Raw genomic sequence first — 14,893 nt, 5'->3', positions numbered from 1 at the left:
AAGTCGATGGCATGTCTGTGTTTTTTCACAGGATTAGGATCAAGCGAGATGGCTTCCAGAACATCTGGTTCGATACGTTCAGCAGAAGGGTACCAGTCCTGATAACATCGTAGCTGCTAATGCCCCCACAGAGGAGTTGGAATGAGAACCTGTGGTCCTGCCTTCCCCACCCCCATGGAAAGGGGTACCTGATCAGCAGGACCAAGCTTAGGACACACATAGCCGGCCTGCTGGCACCATTATGTCCTGTGGGACACTTGGACACTGGGCTGCATCCAGACACTCAGGACCCACACTGCCATTGAGGCCCTGTTGCAGCTGCCATGATTCCTGACAACAACTTGCTGCAGTCTGACAGGGGACTGGGATTCATTTATATACCTGCAGCTATTAATTATCTAATATGATATTTTAAAATTAGTAAGTGCTAGTGAGGGCATAAAATACAAGAATTTTCATATACTTGGTATTAACTTTCCTTTGGTATATGCCCAAAGTATAAAGAGTCTAGGTTTTTAAAAAATAAGTCTGTTTCAAGAAACATATTATAAACAATTCAAGATAGTAAAAGCCTATCCACACAAAATACTCTTCCTTTTATAGAAAGGACATCTTTGAGAAATGTATGAATGTGCTTTCCTGATTCATATTTCTTTCAGGGATTGCCCCACAAATAACACTATTCTGTTTTGATTAGAACACAAAAATGGGAAGCTCAATATAGACATACATGAGCTGTGACATTTAGTGTATTTGGGACTGAGGATCACTGAGCTGAGTTGGGAGGATGCTTGCCTGGCACACACAAAGCTCTAGGCTTGATTCCAAACCATTAGTAAACTGAGTATGGAAGTTCATAGCTGTAGTCAAGCACTTAAGATACGGAGACAGGAAGATCAGATCATTCCCAGCTGCAGCTAGCCTGGGCTCCATGAGCCTTGACCCTTCTTTTTAATTTTTTATTGAGAATCTTTAATATAATCTTTTCTCATTTTACATAGGTATCCCCATTCCCATTCCCTCCCCTTCTTCTGCTTCCCCCTCCTTCTCCCACCCCACCCCCACATCCACTCCTCAGAAGGGGTAAGGCTTCCCATGGGGAGTCAACAAAGTCTGACACTTCAGTTTAAGGCATGACCAAGGTCCTCCCCATTATATCTAAGCTGAGCATGGTATCCTTCCAAAAAAAAAGTCCTCCTAGAAGCCAGTTCATGCACTAGGAATAAATCCTTGTCCCACTGCCAGGGGCCCCTCAGACTACCCAAGCCTCACATCTGACCCCCACATTCAGTGGGCCTAGTTTGGTTCTATGCAGGTTCCCCCACTGTTAGTCCAGAGTCAGTGAGCTCTCAGTAGCTCAGGTCAGCTGTTTCTGTGGGTATCACCATCATGGTCTTGACCCCTTTGTTCATATTATTGCTCCTCCCACTCTTCGACTGGTCTCAGGTAGTTCAGCCCAGTGATTCACTGTAGATCTCTGTATCTACTTCCAGAAGTTGCTGGTTGAAGGTTCTATGATGACAATTAAGGTAGTCATCAATCTGATTACAGGGGGAGACCAGTGTAGGTGTTCTCTCCACTGCTGCTTAGAGTCTTAGCTAGGGTCATCCTTGTGGATTTCTGGGGATTTCCCTAGTGCTGATTCTCAATAGCCCTTTAATGGCTCCCTCAATCAAGATCTCTCTTCTGTTTTCTCTCCCTCACTGTCCTTCCCTCTTCCTGAGCATCCCATTCCCTCATTCTGTTTTGGTTTTTCAGACAGGATTTCTCTGTGTAGCCCTAGATGTCCCGGAACTCACTCTGTAGAGCAGGCTGGCCTCCACCTCACAGAGATCCATCTGCCTCTGGCTCCTGAGTACTGAGATTAAAGGCGTGTGCCACCACTGCCTGGCTATCTTTTTTAAAGGTACATTTTATCATAGTCTCAATTTTCTAAGAAGTATCTATTCCACATTTTAACAAATATGAGAAATAATAACAACATGACATGGAACATTGGCAAGGCTACTAGGTAAGGCATCACTGTCTGAAGCAGGTACTAATACCATTTAATAATGAATTCTATTTGTGGTAAACATGCCATACAGATATGAAGCTAAGCATCAAGAGTCTCAGGACATGGCAAGGATAACAAGAATGTTCACCAATGCCCCTGATCTCTCACACTCTACACTGTATATGGCTTTACAACATGCTTTCCTATTGCTAATACATAAGTGATGTGGGAGTGTCATATATCAATCTGTTGATTTCATTGGTTAAGCAATAAAGAAACTGTTTGGCCCTGTAGGTGGAGTAAACAGAACAGAATGCCGGGAGGAAGAGGAAGTAAGGTCAGACTCCACAGCTCTCCTCTCCGGAGCAGACGCAGGAGAGACGCCATGCTACCCGCTCCCAGGCAGACACACGCCATGCCCCAGCTCCGACCCAGGATGGACTTAGGCTAGAATCTTCCCGGTAAGCACACCTAGGGGCGCTACACAGATGATTAGAAATGGGCTAAATTAATATGTGAGAATTAGCCTAGAAGAGGCTAGATAGAAATGGGCCAGAGCAGTGTTTAAAAGAATACAGTGTCCGTGTAATTATTTGGGGCATAAGCTAGCCGAGCCAGGCGGCTGGGGATTTGGGGACGCAGCCCAGCCGCGCTCCATATTACTACACATAAGTGAAGAATTTTACTTTGAAAATTAAATGATTTACTAGTATGTGTATGAACATTTTGCCTGAATGTATATCTATGTACCATGTGCATGCCTGGTGCCCATGGAGGGCAGAAAAGGGCAAGGGAATTGGATCCCCTGAAATTAGAGTTATGGATGGTCACGAGCCACCATGTAGGTACTAGAACTTGAACCTGAATCCTCTACAAGAGTAACAAATGCTCTTAAACACTGAGTCATCTCTCTAGCTACAAAAGATTTATTTTAATTATAATAACATCTTCATGACTTAGAATAAAGTGTTAAGTGGAAAGAAAAGTCATGTTAGGTAAACGTTCAAACGCTAGAGAGTACTATGAAATGTTATCTTTATAAACAAAATTACCAAATAAAAAGCTGGCATGACAGATTAGCAGTTAAGAGCAAGTAATGTTCTTACAGAGGCCCTGAATTCAGTTCCTAGCGCCCCTATTTGATGGCTCACAACAGCCTAGATGCCTCTTCCCTCTGTGGACACCTGTATTCATTTGCACACACACAAACATACACATGTACTCGTGCATACACGCATACACACAATTAAAAAGAAATCTTTAAAATGTCATCTTCTAAAAGTTACCCTGAAGAAACCATCACTTATATATACATATTGAACAAAATCTACATATTGAGAGCACACTTCTGGGCACATTTTAGTATGCTAAGAAAACAATGGCGAGCAAAAAGAAAGCAAACTAATAGAATAGGAACAATAGTTTTTTTTGGGGGGGGGTTGTTTGCTTGGTTTGTTGGCTGGTTGGTTTTCTGAGACAGGGTTTCTCTTTATAATAAACAGCCTTGGTTGTCCTGGAACTCACTCTGTAGACCAGGCTGGCCTTGACTCACAGAGTGTTTTGATTAAATGTGTGCGACACCATGCCTGGCTGGAACAATGTTTTATGTAGAAAAATGTTCATACCTTTTTAAATGATTATTTGATCAAGGTGATTCATGTTACATATGAGACTGGTTAATACATGTGTTAGGTCTCAATCCCCAAAATGGCAGTGTGGGCTCAGCGCAGGCTGGATTCTGACTCAGATGACACTCAGCATTCTTCAGAAACTGTGTCAACCGGCTTTCTGATTACCAGGAAAACCATTACTTTCTTTTCTGCTCCTACAGCTTCCCAACCTCTGCAAAGGGCATCTAGTTCTCTATTAACTCAAACAAGCCTCCAACACACCAGAGCCCCAAGCGAGTCCCCAAACTGTGTCAGCTAAGCTGCTGCGCTCCCAACAACATAACCCCTTATGATCTGCAGGACTCGCCCACTGGCCTTGCTATCTGCTCTGCTCCCATAGCCCTGGCAATTGTCAATCTGCTCATATCTCTCAGCAGGAGAGGAAGCCATGGCAGATTCCCCCAGATGACTTTGGCTGGTCTCTCTGACCTAAGATAACCCTCCCCCACTAAGCATGGAGCAGCCGACTGATGGTTTCATTACTGAGGCCTAGCTTACAACATGTAAATGAGGGTTACTGCAATGAGTATACATGTGTGTAGAGGAAAGAAACTGAATAGGAGCTGTGTCTGCAGAGACTCCGGGGTAGAGAACTGCGTGGGATATTGCTGGTCCATAGGCTAATTAGCTTCTCTTCAGCTAGGTCTAGCCCTAAGGAGGAACAGCCCTTCCTTGCCCACCTCTATGTTGGACATCTTGTTCTAACAGAAACCTTCTGGAATCTATTAACTGAGCGGAGCACCAGCTTCCACCAACCCAAAGGTCAGAAGGCATCCTGGGCCATAAGAACTCCCCTCCTCTCAGCATACCAACCTCTTTGATGCATCTGTCAACGTAGTTTAACTTTGCCTTGATTCATGACTTTCTTTATTCTCTAAAACTCTAAAACTCCATGAAACTGCTTCCAGTCTGGAACATGGAATTTTGGTTAACCTAAGTCTGTGTTCCTTGCCCATGGTCACTCAAAATGGCTCTGAAACAAACTATCTCTTATTTTCTTTAAGATAGAGAGCTGTGGTTTTGGAGTTGGCATGTATGTATGTAAAGAGATGTTAAAAGTACCAAGGCAGAAATGGATTGCAGGATGTTTAAAAATGTACCTTTATGGAGGAGAAAACCTACAAGACAATTATCATAAAAATATAAGTAATGATGACCACAGAGTGATAAGACTGTGGTGTGAATTGTTTTCATTACACAAATTTCTACACCAAAATTAAATTTAGTCTTTATTGCAAAAATGTACCCACAAAGGTCCATGAGCCCCGGACCAATAAGAGGGATAATGACCAGATAGTTTAGATGAGACACTAAGAAGCCTGGGTGCCTAGGATGCCCCACAGGTGAAATAGCAACTTAAAAATCAAAGCATTCCCAATTCACACACCCAGGATTGTTGGGAGGGAACCTACAGAATGAAGCAAATCAATCCCATAATCACAGCAGGTAAAAAAAAAAAAAAACCTCCAACTTTTTTACTGTTTTTTCAAACACAAAGGGCGGGTGAAGCAATGCACACGATTGCATCTTAAGGCAAAACTGCCACCTAATGGCCAGAGAAACAGACTCGCAGGCTTCAGGAGAAATGCTTTCTTTAAACTGGCTTCCGGCTGGAAATGACGTGGTAAGGAAATGGCAGAATGACCGAAACCTTTACAAAAAAGAACTCTTATTTTGCCGGATGAACCCCACCGCGCAAGCCTTCTCTGCTGCGGCCTTTGGAACCAAAGATACAGAAAGTTCTTGATTCACCTCCCTAAAATTCAGCAGTCGCTACCCAAGAATTAGCAGACTCTGAGCCTGTGCGGAGATAGCCAGTGAGGTCTCCTCAAGTCTCCCTCTTGGGGTTCGCCAAGACATACCTTCCCAGCTGCCCCACCCGCCCTCAAAGACCTGTCCTTTGGACGCTCCTCCCACTCCAGCCAGCCTTGAAACCCACTCCTCTGGAAGAGCACTGGCTGTCTTTCTCAGTCCTCACTGTACCCACGCAGAGCCAAGGACACACAGCAGGCGGCCACTGGAGCCTCCTGCTCACCAACCTTCTGGCTTCTCTTAGTATACCGGCCCTTTCCTTCGTCCCGCCCTAGGTAGCAGGAAAGCCTTTGTCAGTAACGGACCTGAGCTCTCGGACGAAGATAGAAAAACTAGTCGTTTTGAATTATTTACCTCTATTCCCACATACCGGGGGTGGGGGAGGGCATGCTGTACCAGAACACGCTTTCATTTTAAGCACTATCACAGGCAGACACGGTTTTCTGAAAGGCAGGTTTTGGACTGAAGAGAGCTTCCTTTCCATCCCATCTGTCTGGCTTTCCCTAAGCCAGTTTTCCTTTGGTTTAAAAAAAAAAAAGACAGACTGAACTAAGCACTAAGCGGCCTGCAGGGGGAGATCTGGTACTACAAACCAGGACTGAAGCTGCCAGCGTCTCAAAGGAAGCTGACCTTGACAGTAGGGTGCACGCCTTTAATCCGAGCGTTTGGGAGGCAGAGACAGATGGATCTCTGTGAGTTCGAGGCCAGCCTGGTCTACAAGAGCTAGTTCCAGGACAGGCTCCAAAGCTACAGAGAAACCCTGTCTCGGGAAACCAAAAAAAAAAAAAAAAAAAAACTATAGAAACTTGACTTCTTTTATTTCAAATCGGTGAGATTTTCATCCCAAAACTTTACAAAACAGTCCACCACACCTCCTACACTTACTGACTAATAGGTTTGGTTGTTTGTTACAGAACCCTTCTTGAGAGCAGAAGGCTGGTGCTGGCTAGGGTGAAAACAGACCTGCTGAAGGAGGAAGGGATGGTGAAGGGGAGTGGGCCAAGGGTCAACACACAGTAGCATAAAATATCACAATAAAACCCACTCGCTTTAAAAACTGACAACCCTTGGTTTCCATTTTGAAGACATAAGGAACTCAATCAAGGGGCTGCAAACAATCCATGATTCCAGAATTGATGGTCTTATAAATGATAAAATCACGTGGCTAAGCCTGAGCACTTCCTTTGAAGAATCAAAGCCTACAAATTTCAGGATACAAGACCATCACGCCACATGGCTGAACTTGCCTTTTCACAGTGGTGCTCAAGACCTTGTGCGCTCTGTATTGTCTGAAATCTTGGTTTGGAGGCATATCAATGGGAAAAAAGAAGAATGAATTTCTACTTAGTCTATTCAGCTGGAGCGCACAAGGACAACAGTGAGACTGCGAACTCCGCTGCTGAAGCAGGACCACAATTCCGAAAGAGCACTGCTGCTCTTCAAGAGGACCGGAGTTCAATCCCCAGCACCCACATGGCAGCTGACAGCTGGCTGTGAATCGAGCTCTGGAAAATCATGCATCCTCACACAGATGCACATGCAGGCAAAACACCAATGCATATAAAATAAATTTTTAAAAATCTAAGAAGAAAATACTAGAACTTAAGCAGATTTAAACAAGTTGAATAGTACGAGGCCAATGCAGAACACTCAACTGCTTTTATATATTAGTAACAAACAAGAAAATTCAAACTTTAAACTCGGGGGCTCGAGAGATGGCTCAGCAGTTAAGAGCATTGGCTTCTCTTCCAGACGACCCGGGTTCAATTCCCAGCACCCACATGGCAGCTCACTCTAGTATATCTGTAACTCTAGTTCCATTGGATCCGACTCCCACACAAAGACATGCAGGTCAAACACCAATGCATATAAACATTTTTCTAAAAAATGTAAAGATTTAAACTCAGTTTATAGTACTGTGATAGTTAGTTAACTGCCAATTTGCCACAACCTACAATCAATCAACCTGGGAAGAGACTCTCAGTGAGGGAGTCCCTAGATCAGGCTGGTCTGTGAGCATGTTTATAGGAAAATGCCTTGACTGTTAAAAGGCATGGGAAGACCCAGCCCACTGTGAGCAGCGCCATTCCCTAGCCAGAGCAAGCAAGGACCGACGTTTATCCACTCTAGATTGGACTGTGGATGTGATGCTTTACCTTTCTGCCTAGACTTCCCTATAATAATCATCTGTAACCTCAAATTGTAAGCCATAGAAATCTCTTCTTCCCTAAGTTGCTTTCAGTCAGGGTTCTCTTTTGAGGAAGCAATGAAGTCCCACTGTCAAAGGGCAGAAAGCAGGGAAAGCCCCGAAGCTCTGGGGAATGGCAGAAGGACCCCAACTAGGGAAGTCACAACTCCAGCTGCATATCCTCTCAGATCGCCCTTTCCTAGGGAAGCATCCCCCACTCTTCCCCCACGGGCCTCTCCACCCGCTACTTCAGCCCTTCCATCTAGTCTGAGGAAGACGCCTATTTCCACAGTGGCCACCCCTGCTGGCTGACAACAATGTGCATGCTTGGGCAACTTACTGAACCGGAATTGAACAGGCTGATACTTCTGAGAAGAGAAAGGGGGTGAAAGTAAGGCAATTATTTAAGAACATCTAATTGGGACATGCTCTCAAAAGCCGACGAGTACTTAAGGGTGGGCATTCCTATACACTTACTATGAGTTTTCCTGGCAGTGAGGAGTTTAGGCAGGGTGAGCAGAAACTCAAAAGATGGATAAAGATAAAAAGAGATGACAAGAGAGGTAATCAGAGGGGATGCGTTCAGCTCTCCAGCAAAGCCTGCAGCCCTAAAAAAGGGGCTAAGTGAGCATTAAGCAGCACTCTGCTTGCAAAGTTGAAGCACTGGATTCATCCTCGCACTGGGACAAAGATCAATACATATGGTGACAGAAAAAGAAAATTATCCATCTGCAAATGACAAATGTAACTGCACAGGGTTTGCAGTGCAGGGCTCGCTTTGGCAGCACAGATTTCAAAACTGGAGTAACACACACCTGGAGACGTTCTCTGTGCCCAAGGATCACACCCGAATGTGCAAAACAGTCTGTATTTTTTTAAGTCAACCTTACCTTGTGTGGAAAAAGCATGCTAATAAACTGACTACACAAATAAACTGACATGTTCACTTTCAAAAAAAAAGGAAGAAGAATTTGCAATGCAGATGAGAGACAGTAGCTAATTTCTGTACCTGCAACTATTAAAATCAATGATATAACTACTTTTAAAAATTAGGGCTCGGGTTATAGATTAGCGGTAGAGGATTTGCCTAGCGTGTATGAGGTCTTAGGTTCAATTCCCAGTACAACAATAATAATAAATGTTAATGTGTAATATTAATATTTAATAATTGAATGCTACTAAATTAAATTTTATTAGTCACATATAAGCATAAATACTAAATATTTTGAAGTTAAAACTATTTAATAAATATACAATGTAATTATATGTGATAATGGCTATTATTTATATGAAATGTTAGTTTATAATATTCATAATAATGTATTCTTATAAATCATAGTAAAGGCATGGTAAACAAGACTCCTCATAAGACTGAGTTCTGAAGCTTTCTTGCAAGAATGCATGAACTAATAAATCACTTCCCAAAGTGCAAACTGGAGATGGTCTGTGTGTCAGTATAAAAATATTCTTTTGGCTTCATGGAGTGATTATCTTTTAAGAAATATACTGACCTGCTTTTCACTGACATTACACCTGTAATCATGGCATTTGAGGATGTGGAGACAGGAGGACCAGGAACTATGGTTATCCTCAGCTGGATTAAATAGCCACTTCAAGGCTACCCTGGGCTAAAGGAGAGCCTGCTCAAAAAGATGTAAAAATCAAAAAAGTATCCAGCAGTTCTAGAAGATAAGCTAAAGGCTGACCACCAGCCCCTGGCACAGGCTCTGGGCCACTCTCAGTTTATGATGGTATGTCGATACAGAGACAGTAGCCAAGGGTAACCAAGATGAGGAAAGAGTACAAATATTTGCCAACATCCCTGATCCATCACTGTCTAATCACCAGCTTCCTTTGTAAAATGCTTTGCTGCATCCAATACAAAGATGATAGACATGCTAGGCAAGTTGCCTACTATGGAACAATATCTCTGGCTCTCCGAATTCTTTTTTTTTTTTAATTTCAAGACAGAGTCCTAGGAGGCCTTCAACTCATTCTGTAGAACAGACAGACATTGAGCTGCAACACGTCCTACCTCAGTCTTCCCAGTAGCTAGATTACAGGCCTGAACCACCGGGCCCACTCTTACTCAGTTGTGTTGTATGTACCCTGAAGAAATCAGGCACTTGGTCACCTGTTCAACAGCTACCAATGTTGAGGACACACAGCGAGCCACGGCTCTGATGATGAGCTGAAATACAATGGTGAGCAAGCAGAAAGCAAATCATGGTACAACCCTTAGGTACAAAACTTTATGATATGTGACACCGCCATAGGGGGAAACTTGCGTATGATTTGTCTCATTTGTGAAAAAAAAAAGTTCAAGTCTTTTTGTCATTTTAAGATCCATTTTTATCTCTTTTTAATTATGTCTGTGCGTGCATGCGCGGGTGCAGGTGCTCAGGGAGACCAGAGGCAACTGAACCCCCGGAGCCAAGGTGGGTGCTAGAAAGGTCTTCTACTAACTCTTAACTGCTGAGCCATCTCTCCAGCCCGAGTCTTTATCAAATTATTCCGTAACACACAGTAATTACATATGGGGTGGAGGGTGGGGGGTTCAATGTGATTTCATTTTTTTTAAGTTGTTAAAAGCAATAACGCAAATACTTATCTCTGCTTAAGATAAACCCGTAAGGATGGAAAGAAAAAAAAATCCTCAATCAGGTATCATAAACTATAAATAGTGAGCACTGGGTGATGGTGGATAAGAATTGTTTTTCCTACTACCCTCTGTAATCAGGTAAATGAAAGAACAAGGATGTTTACAAAGATCCTTAAATCCAACGGCAAGTTAAAGGGAAGAATGACTTTAGGAGAAGCCAAAATACAAATAGCTGGGGTTTCTAGGCTGAACAACAGGAAAAAAAGCGCTTACTCTAATAGCAAAGATTCATTAAGGGGGGGGGAGCTCTTACTGGAATAGCAAAGATTCATCCGTTGGCAAGCAAAAGAGGACCGAGTGGAGGAAGCATAATTTAGAAAACGTTTTTTTTTAAGCACAAAGGGCGGGGTAGAGCAGTAAGGGTAACAATAGCGCAATAACACTGCCATCTAGCGGCCACAGAAACTGAGACTCACCATACAGGACGGAAATATTTTCTGTTGCTTTTTGGTGAACAGCTGTAGAAATGAAGCTGGGGAACGTAGGCGGAATGGAAAAGACCGCCGAAGTCACACGTACTTGCCTAGGAGAGCGCGGCGAAGCCTCTCCGCGACGAAAGCCTGGACACCCATCCTTGCCCTAGCAATACATCAGCGGTCCCTTCCCCACCGGAAGGAAGCTGCCGGGCATGGCCTAGGATTGGCTGATTCTGCGCTTGCGCAGTTATGACAATGAGGTCGCTGCCAGTCTCCTTAATGGTTTCCTGGATGTTGCTTCCACGTCGTTTACCTATAGGCTAAGGCATAGAGCTGGAGCCGCCAGATAGCCCCTGTAGCCCAATGTTCAAGCCTAGAGCCAAGTCTCCAGGACGCGCTCCTCCTACTCAGTCCAGCCTTGAATAACTGTCTTCCTCAAAGCCCTTACCACTCTGATCATGAAGTCTTTTAGGATGATTTTACCTGTACCCTAAAAACACTAGGGGGAAAACACCACATCATTTACCAAAAGAAGGTATATTTTGAACAATATTGTACACAAATAATCTGATTTTTTTTCTTTTTCTTTCCTTTTTGTATGTTTTGTGTGATTGAGCCAGGGTCTCCTGTAATGTAAGCTCTTCCCGAATTTGCAATTTCTCCAAAGCCAAATACAACTTCTGATCCTTATGCCTCCACCTCCAGGCTGCTGGGATTACAGGCCGTGTAGCACCAAGTTTGGCATTCGCAACGAATTCTTCCTGACAGTTGATTTAGCATCAGGACTTTTATTTGGATGTGCAGTTTATTAGTGTTTACTTATCATAGGGTTTCATAATGGAGACGCCAATCTTGAGGTCAGGACTCAAGGGAACTTTTCTACCAGTCATAGCTATTGCAGCCTTTGTTATTTCCCTGGAATCCCTTTGTTCTCTGGGCAGGCTGTTTCCTGAACTGTAATGCTAGAAGCCAGATGAAGTAGCATCCAGAGGGCAGAGATCCCTGTGTCAGGCCTAGTAACTCAGCTTACACTGCACATTTTTCTCCAAAGTTTCTTTTATTTAAACAAAGAGTATCGTGGTGAAAATTCATAAAAAGAAGCTATGTCTAGTTGTATTTATGTCTGCAGAGACTGGTGGACTACTTAGAATTTTACTATTATGAAGAGATTAGAATTTAGCAGGGTCAGAGGCTAGTTGCTTTATCATGGCCTAGTTTTAGGCTTCCTCTCCCCACTCTGTATCTGAATGAACACCTCATGATAATGAATAAAAATCTCTTAGAAGCTATTAATTTGGCACTAATATTCTGTAATAATAGATAAAAACCTCTTAGAAGCTATTAACTAAGAACTAGTACCTTACAATAATAAATAAAAACCTCTTAGAAGCTATTAACTAAGAACTAGTACCTTACAATAATGAATAAAAACCTCTTAGAAGCTATTAACTAAGAACTAATACCTTACAATAATAAATAAAAACCTCTTAGAAGCTATTGAGTTAGCAGAGCACAGCCTTCTGCCAATCCCAGAGCTAAGAATGTCATCAAATAGCAGAATGGCTCCAGAAGAAACTGTCTCCTGTTCGCTTTAGAATGGGAGCTGTGGTTTTATGTCAACTGTATGAAATCCTCTGGCCTACATGCTCCCTTGAGTCTCTTTTACTGACTGTCCCAGATAGGAAAGGAAAACGCAATTAAAAGGAATTAGTAAACCTGTCCTTCCTTAGGAGACTCTCACGCCCAGAAGGAAAATATCTAAGCATAGGCAGGTCTGCAGTCGTGTGAGTTACTAAAGCAAAACTTAAGAGATTATTTGTAAACAAAAATTCCATCTTTTTAAAACTAATTTCTTTTTTTGTTTTTTTTTATTGAGAAAAGGAGAAAAAAAAAAGTTTCCACCTCCTCCCAGCCTCCCATTTCCCTCCCCCTCCTCCCACCCTTCTCCCCCTCCTCTCACCCTTCTCCCCCTCCCCCCACTCCTTTCCCCCTCCCTCTCCAGTCCAAAGAGCAGTCAGGGTTTTCTGCCCTGTGGTAAGTCCTAGGTCCTCCCCCCTCCGTCCATATCTAGGAAGGTGAACATCCAGACTGGCTAGGCTCCCACAAAGCCAGCACATTACGTAGGATCAAAACCCCGTGCTATTGTCCTTTGCATCTCATCAGCCCTCATTGTTCGCCATGTTCAGAGAATCCAGTTTTATCCCATGCTTTTTCAGTCACAGTCCAGCTGGCCTTGGTGAGCTCCCAATAGATCAGCTCCACTGTCTCAGTGGGTGGGTGCAACCCCTTGTGGTCCCGACTTCTTTGCTCATGTTCTCCCTCCTTCTGTTCCTCATTGGGACCTTGAAAGCTCAGTCCAGTGCTCCAGTGTGGGTCTCTGTCTCTATCTCCATCCATCACCAGATGAAGGTTCTATGATGATATGCAAGATATTCGTCAGTATTGCTCTAGGATAGGGTCATTTCAGGTTCCCTATCCTCAGCTGCCCAAGGAACTAACTGGGGACCTCGGCTTGGACACCTGGGAGCCCCTCTAGGGTCAGGTCTCTTGCCAACCCTAAAGTGGGTCCCTTAACTAAGAATTGTGCTTCCGTGCTCCCCTGTCCAACCTTCCTTTATCCCAATCCTCCTGTTTCCCCAAGGCCCCACCTCCTTCCCTTCTAACTTTTCTCTCCACATCTCCCCTTACCCCCATCCCACCCCACCCCCAAGATCCCAATTTTCTCCCCGGCAATTTTGTCTACTTCCCTTAGCCAAGAGGATAACTATATGTTTTTCCTTGGGTTCCCCTTCTTACTTAGCTTCTTTAGATTCACCTATTGTAGACTCCGTGACCCTTATTTATGGCTAGAAACCAATTATGAGTGAGTACATCCCATGTTCATCTTTTTGGGTCTGGGATACCTCACTCAGGATAGTATTTTCTATTTCCATCCATTTGCATGCAAAATTTGAGAAGCCATTGTTTTTTACCGCAGCGTAGTACTCTAGTGTGTATATATTCCATACTTTCTTCATCCATTCTTCCATTGAAGGGCATCTAGGTTGTTTCCAGGTTCTGGCTATTACAAATAATACTGCTATGAACATAGTTGAACAAATGCTTTTGTCATATGATAGGGCATCTCTTGGGTATATTCCCAAGAGTGGTATTGCTGGGTCCAGGGGTAGGTTGATCCCGAATTTCCTGAGAAACCGAAACACTGCTTTCCAAAGTGGTTGCACAAGTTGGCATTCCCACCAGCAATGGATGAGTGTACCCCTTCCTCCACAGCCTCTCTAGCAAAGGCTATCCTTGGTGTTTTTGACTTTAGCCATTCTGACAGGTGTAAGATAATATCTCAAAGTTGTTTTGATTTGCATTTCCCTGATTGCTAAGGAAGTTGAGCATGACCTTAAGTGTCTTTTGGCCATTTGAACTTCTTCTGTTGAGAATTCTCTGTTCAGATCAGTGCCCCATTTTTTAATTGGGTTAATTAGCATTTTAAAGTCTAGCTTCTTGAGTTCTCTATATATTTTGGATATCAGACCTTTGTCTGTTGCGGTGTTGGTGAAGATCTTCTCCCAGTCAGTAGGTTGCCTTTTGGCAAATGAAGACTTAACATCTTGGTGAGCTTTTTTATGTCCTGGGGCACCTGAGACAGACATCAAACAAGAGTGAAGCTGGCCTGCATGGTTCCTGTTTGAGCTCCTAAAGTTTTCACTTCCAGTTTCATCTTAGTTTGAGTTTTCTTTATTGATTCTAATTCCACTTGATGTCGTGAACAGTTTTCTTCATTTCCTCCCACTGTGTTTTCCTGGATTTCCTCAATGTAATAAATAGAACTATAATAATTCCAACCTCCAGTGCTTTATCTAACTAACCTCTTGCTGCATTGTCTCTTGAGTTCAGATTATCACCCTTGAGAAACCCCCCCTAACCCACACAGGATATAGTTCCCATTTTGGGAACTATCTCCCCTTCCAGAGTTTATCACATCGTGTCCTAGTTGAATTGCTTTATGTCTTTTTCCCCAATCAGATGCTAAGCAACTTGAGAGGGCTCAAAATCACTAGCAAAAAGGTCTCAGAGAGGGGTTTGTTGTATTCATTTGCATCTTTTTCTAATCTTCTCAACCTATTCTGCCCATGCTCAGGGAAGAACTGGGAA

At 43.3% G+C, this 14,893-nt stretch overlaps 1 protein-coding gene across 8 annotated transcripts in view; it reads right to left on the bottom strand.

Moving 5' to 3' along the window:
• The window catches only part of Vcf2 (VCP nuclear cofactor family member 2), a 192,354-nt gene extending 181,394 nt beyond the window's left edge, over positions 1-10,960 (bottom strand). For 4 of the 8 annotated variants that reach the window (XR_012908910.1, XR_012908911.1, XR_012908909.1 and 1 more), the window contains exon 1: positions 10,745-10,882. Coding sequence is in view for 2 of the 8 variants with exons in the window: in XM_075956818.1 (XP_075812933.1) it covers positions 10,848-10,900 (53 nt within the window). In the remaining 6 variants the exon portion in view is untranslated. Of the gene's footprint in view, positions 1-9,177; positions 9,290-10,744 lie in introns of those variants that run through there. The other 4 variants (XM_075956818.1, XM_075956821.1, XM_075956819.1 and 1 more) reach the window with 4 other exon arrangements.
• Positions 10,961-14,893: the final 3,933 nt, after the last annotated feature.

This window comes from Microtus pennsylvanicus, chromosome X, assembly GCF_037038515.1.
Source record: "Microtus pennsylvanicus isolate mMicPen1 chromosome X, mMicPen1.hap1, whole genome shotgun sequence".
NCBI lineage: Eukaryota > Metazoa > Chordata > Mammalia > Rodentia > Cricetidae > Microtus > Microtus pennsylvanicus.
This window is presented reverse-complemented; position numbering and strand designations above follow the sequence as displayed.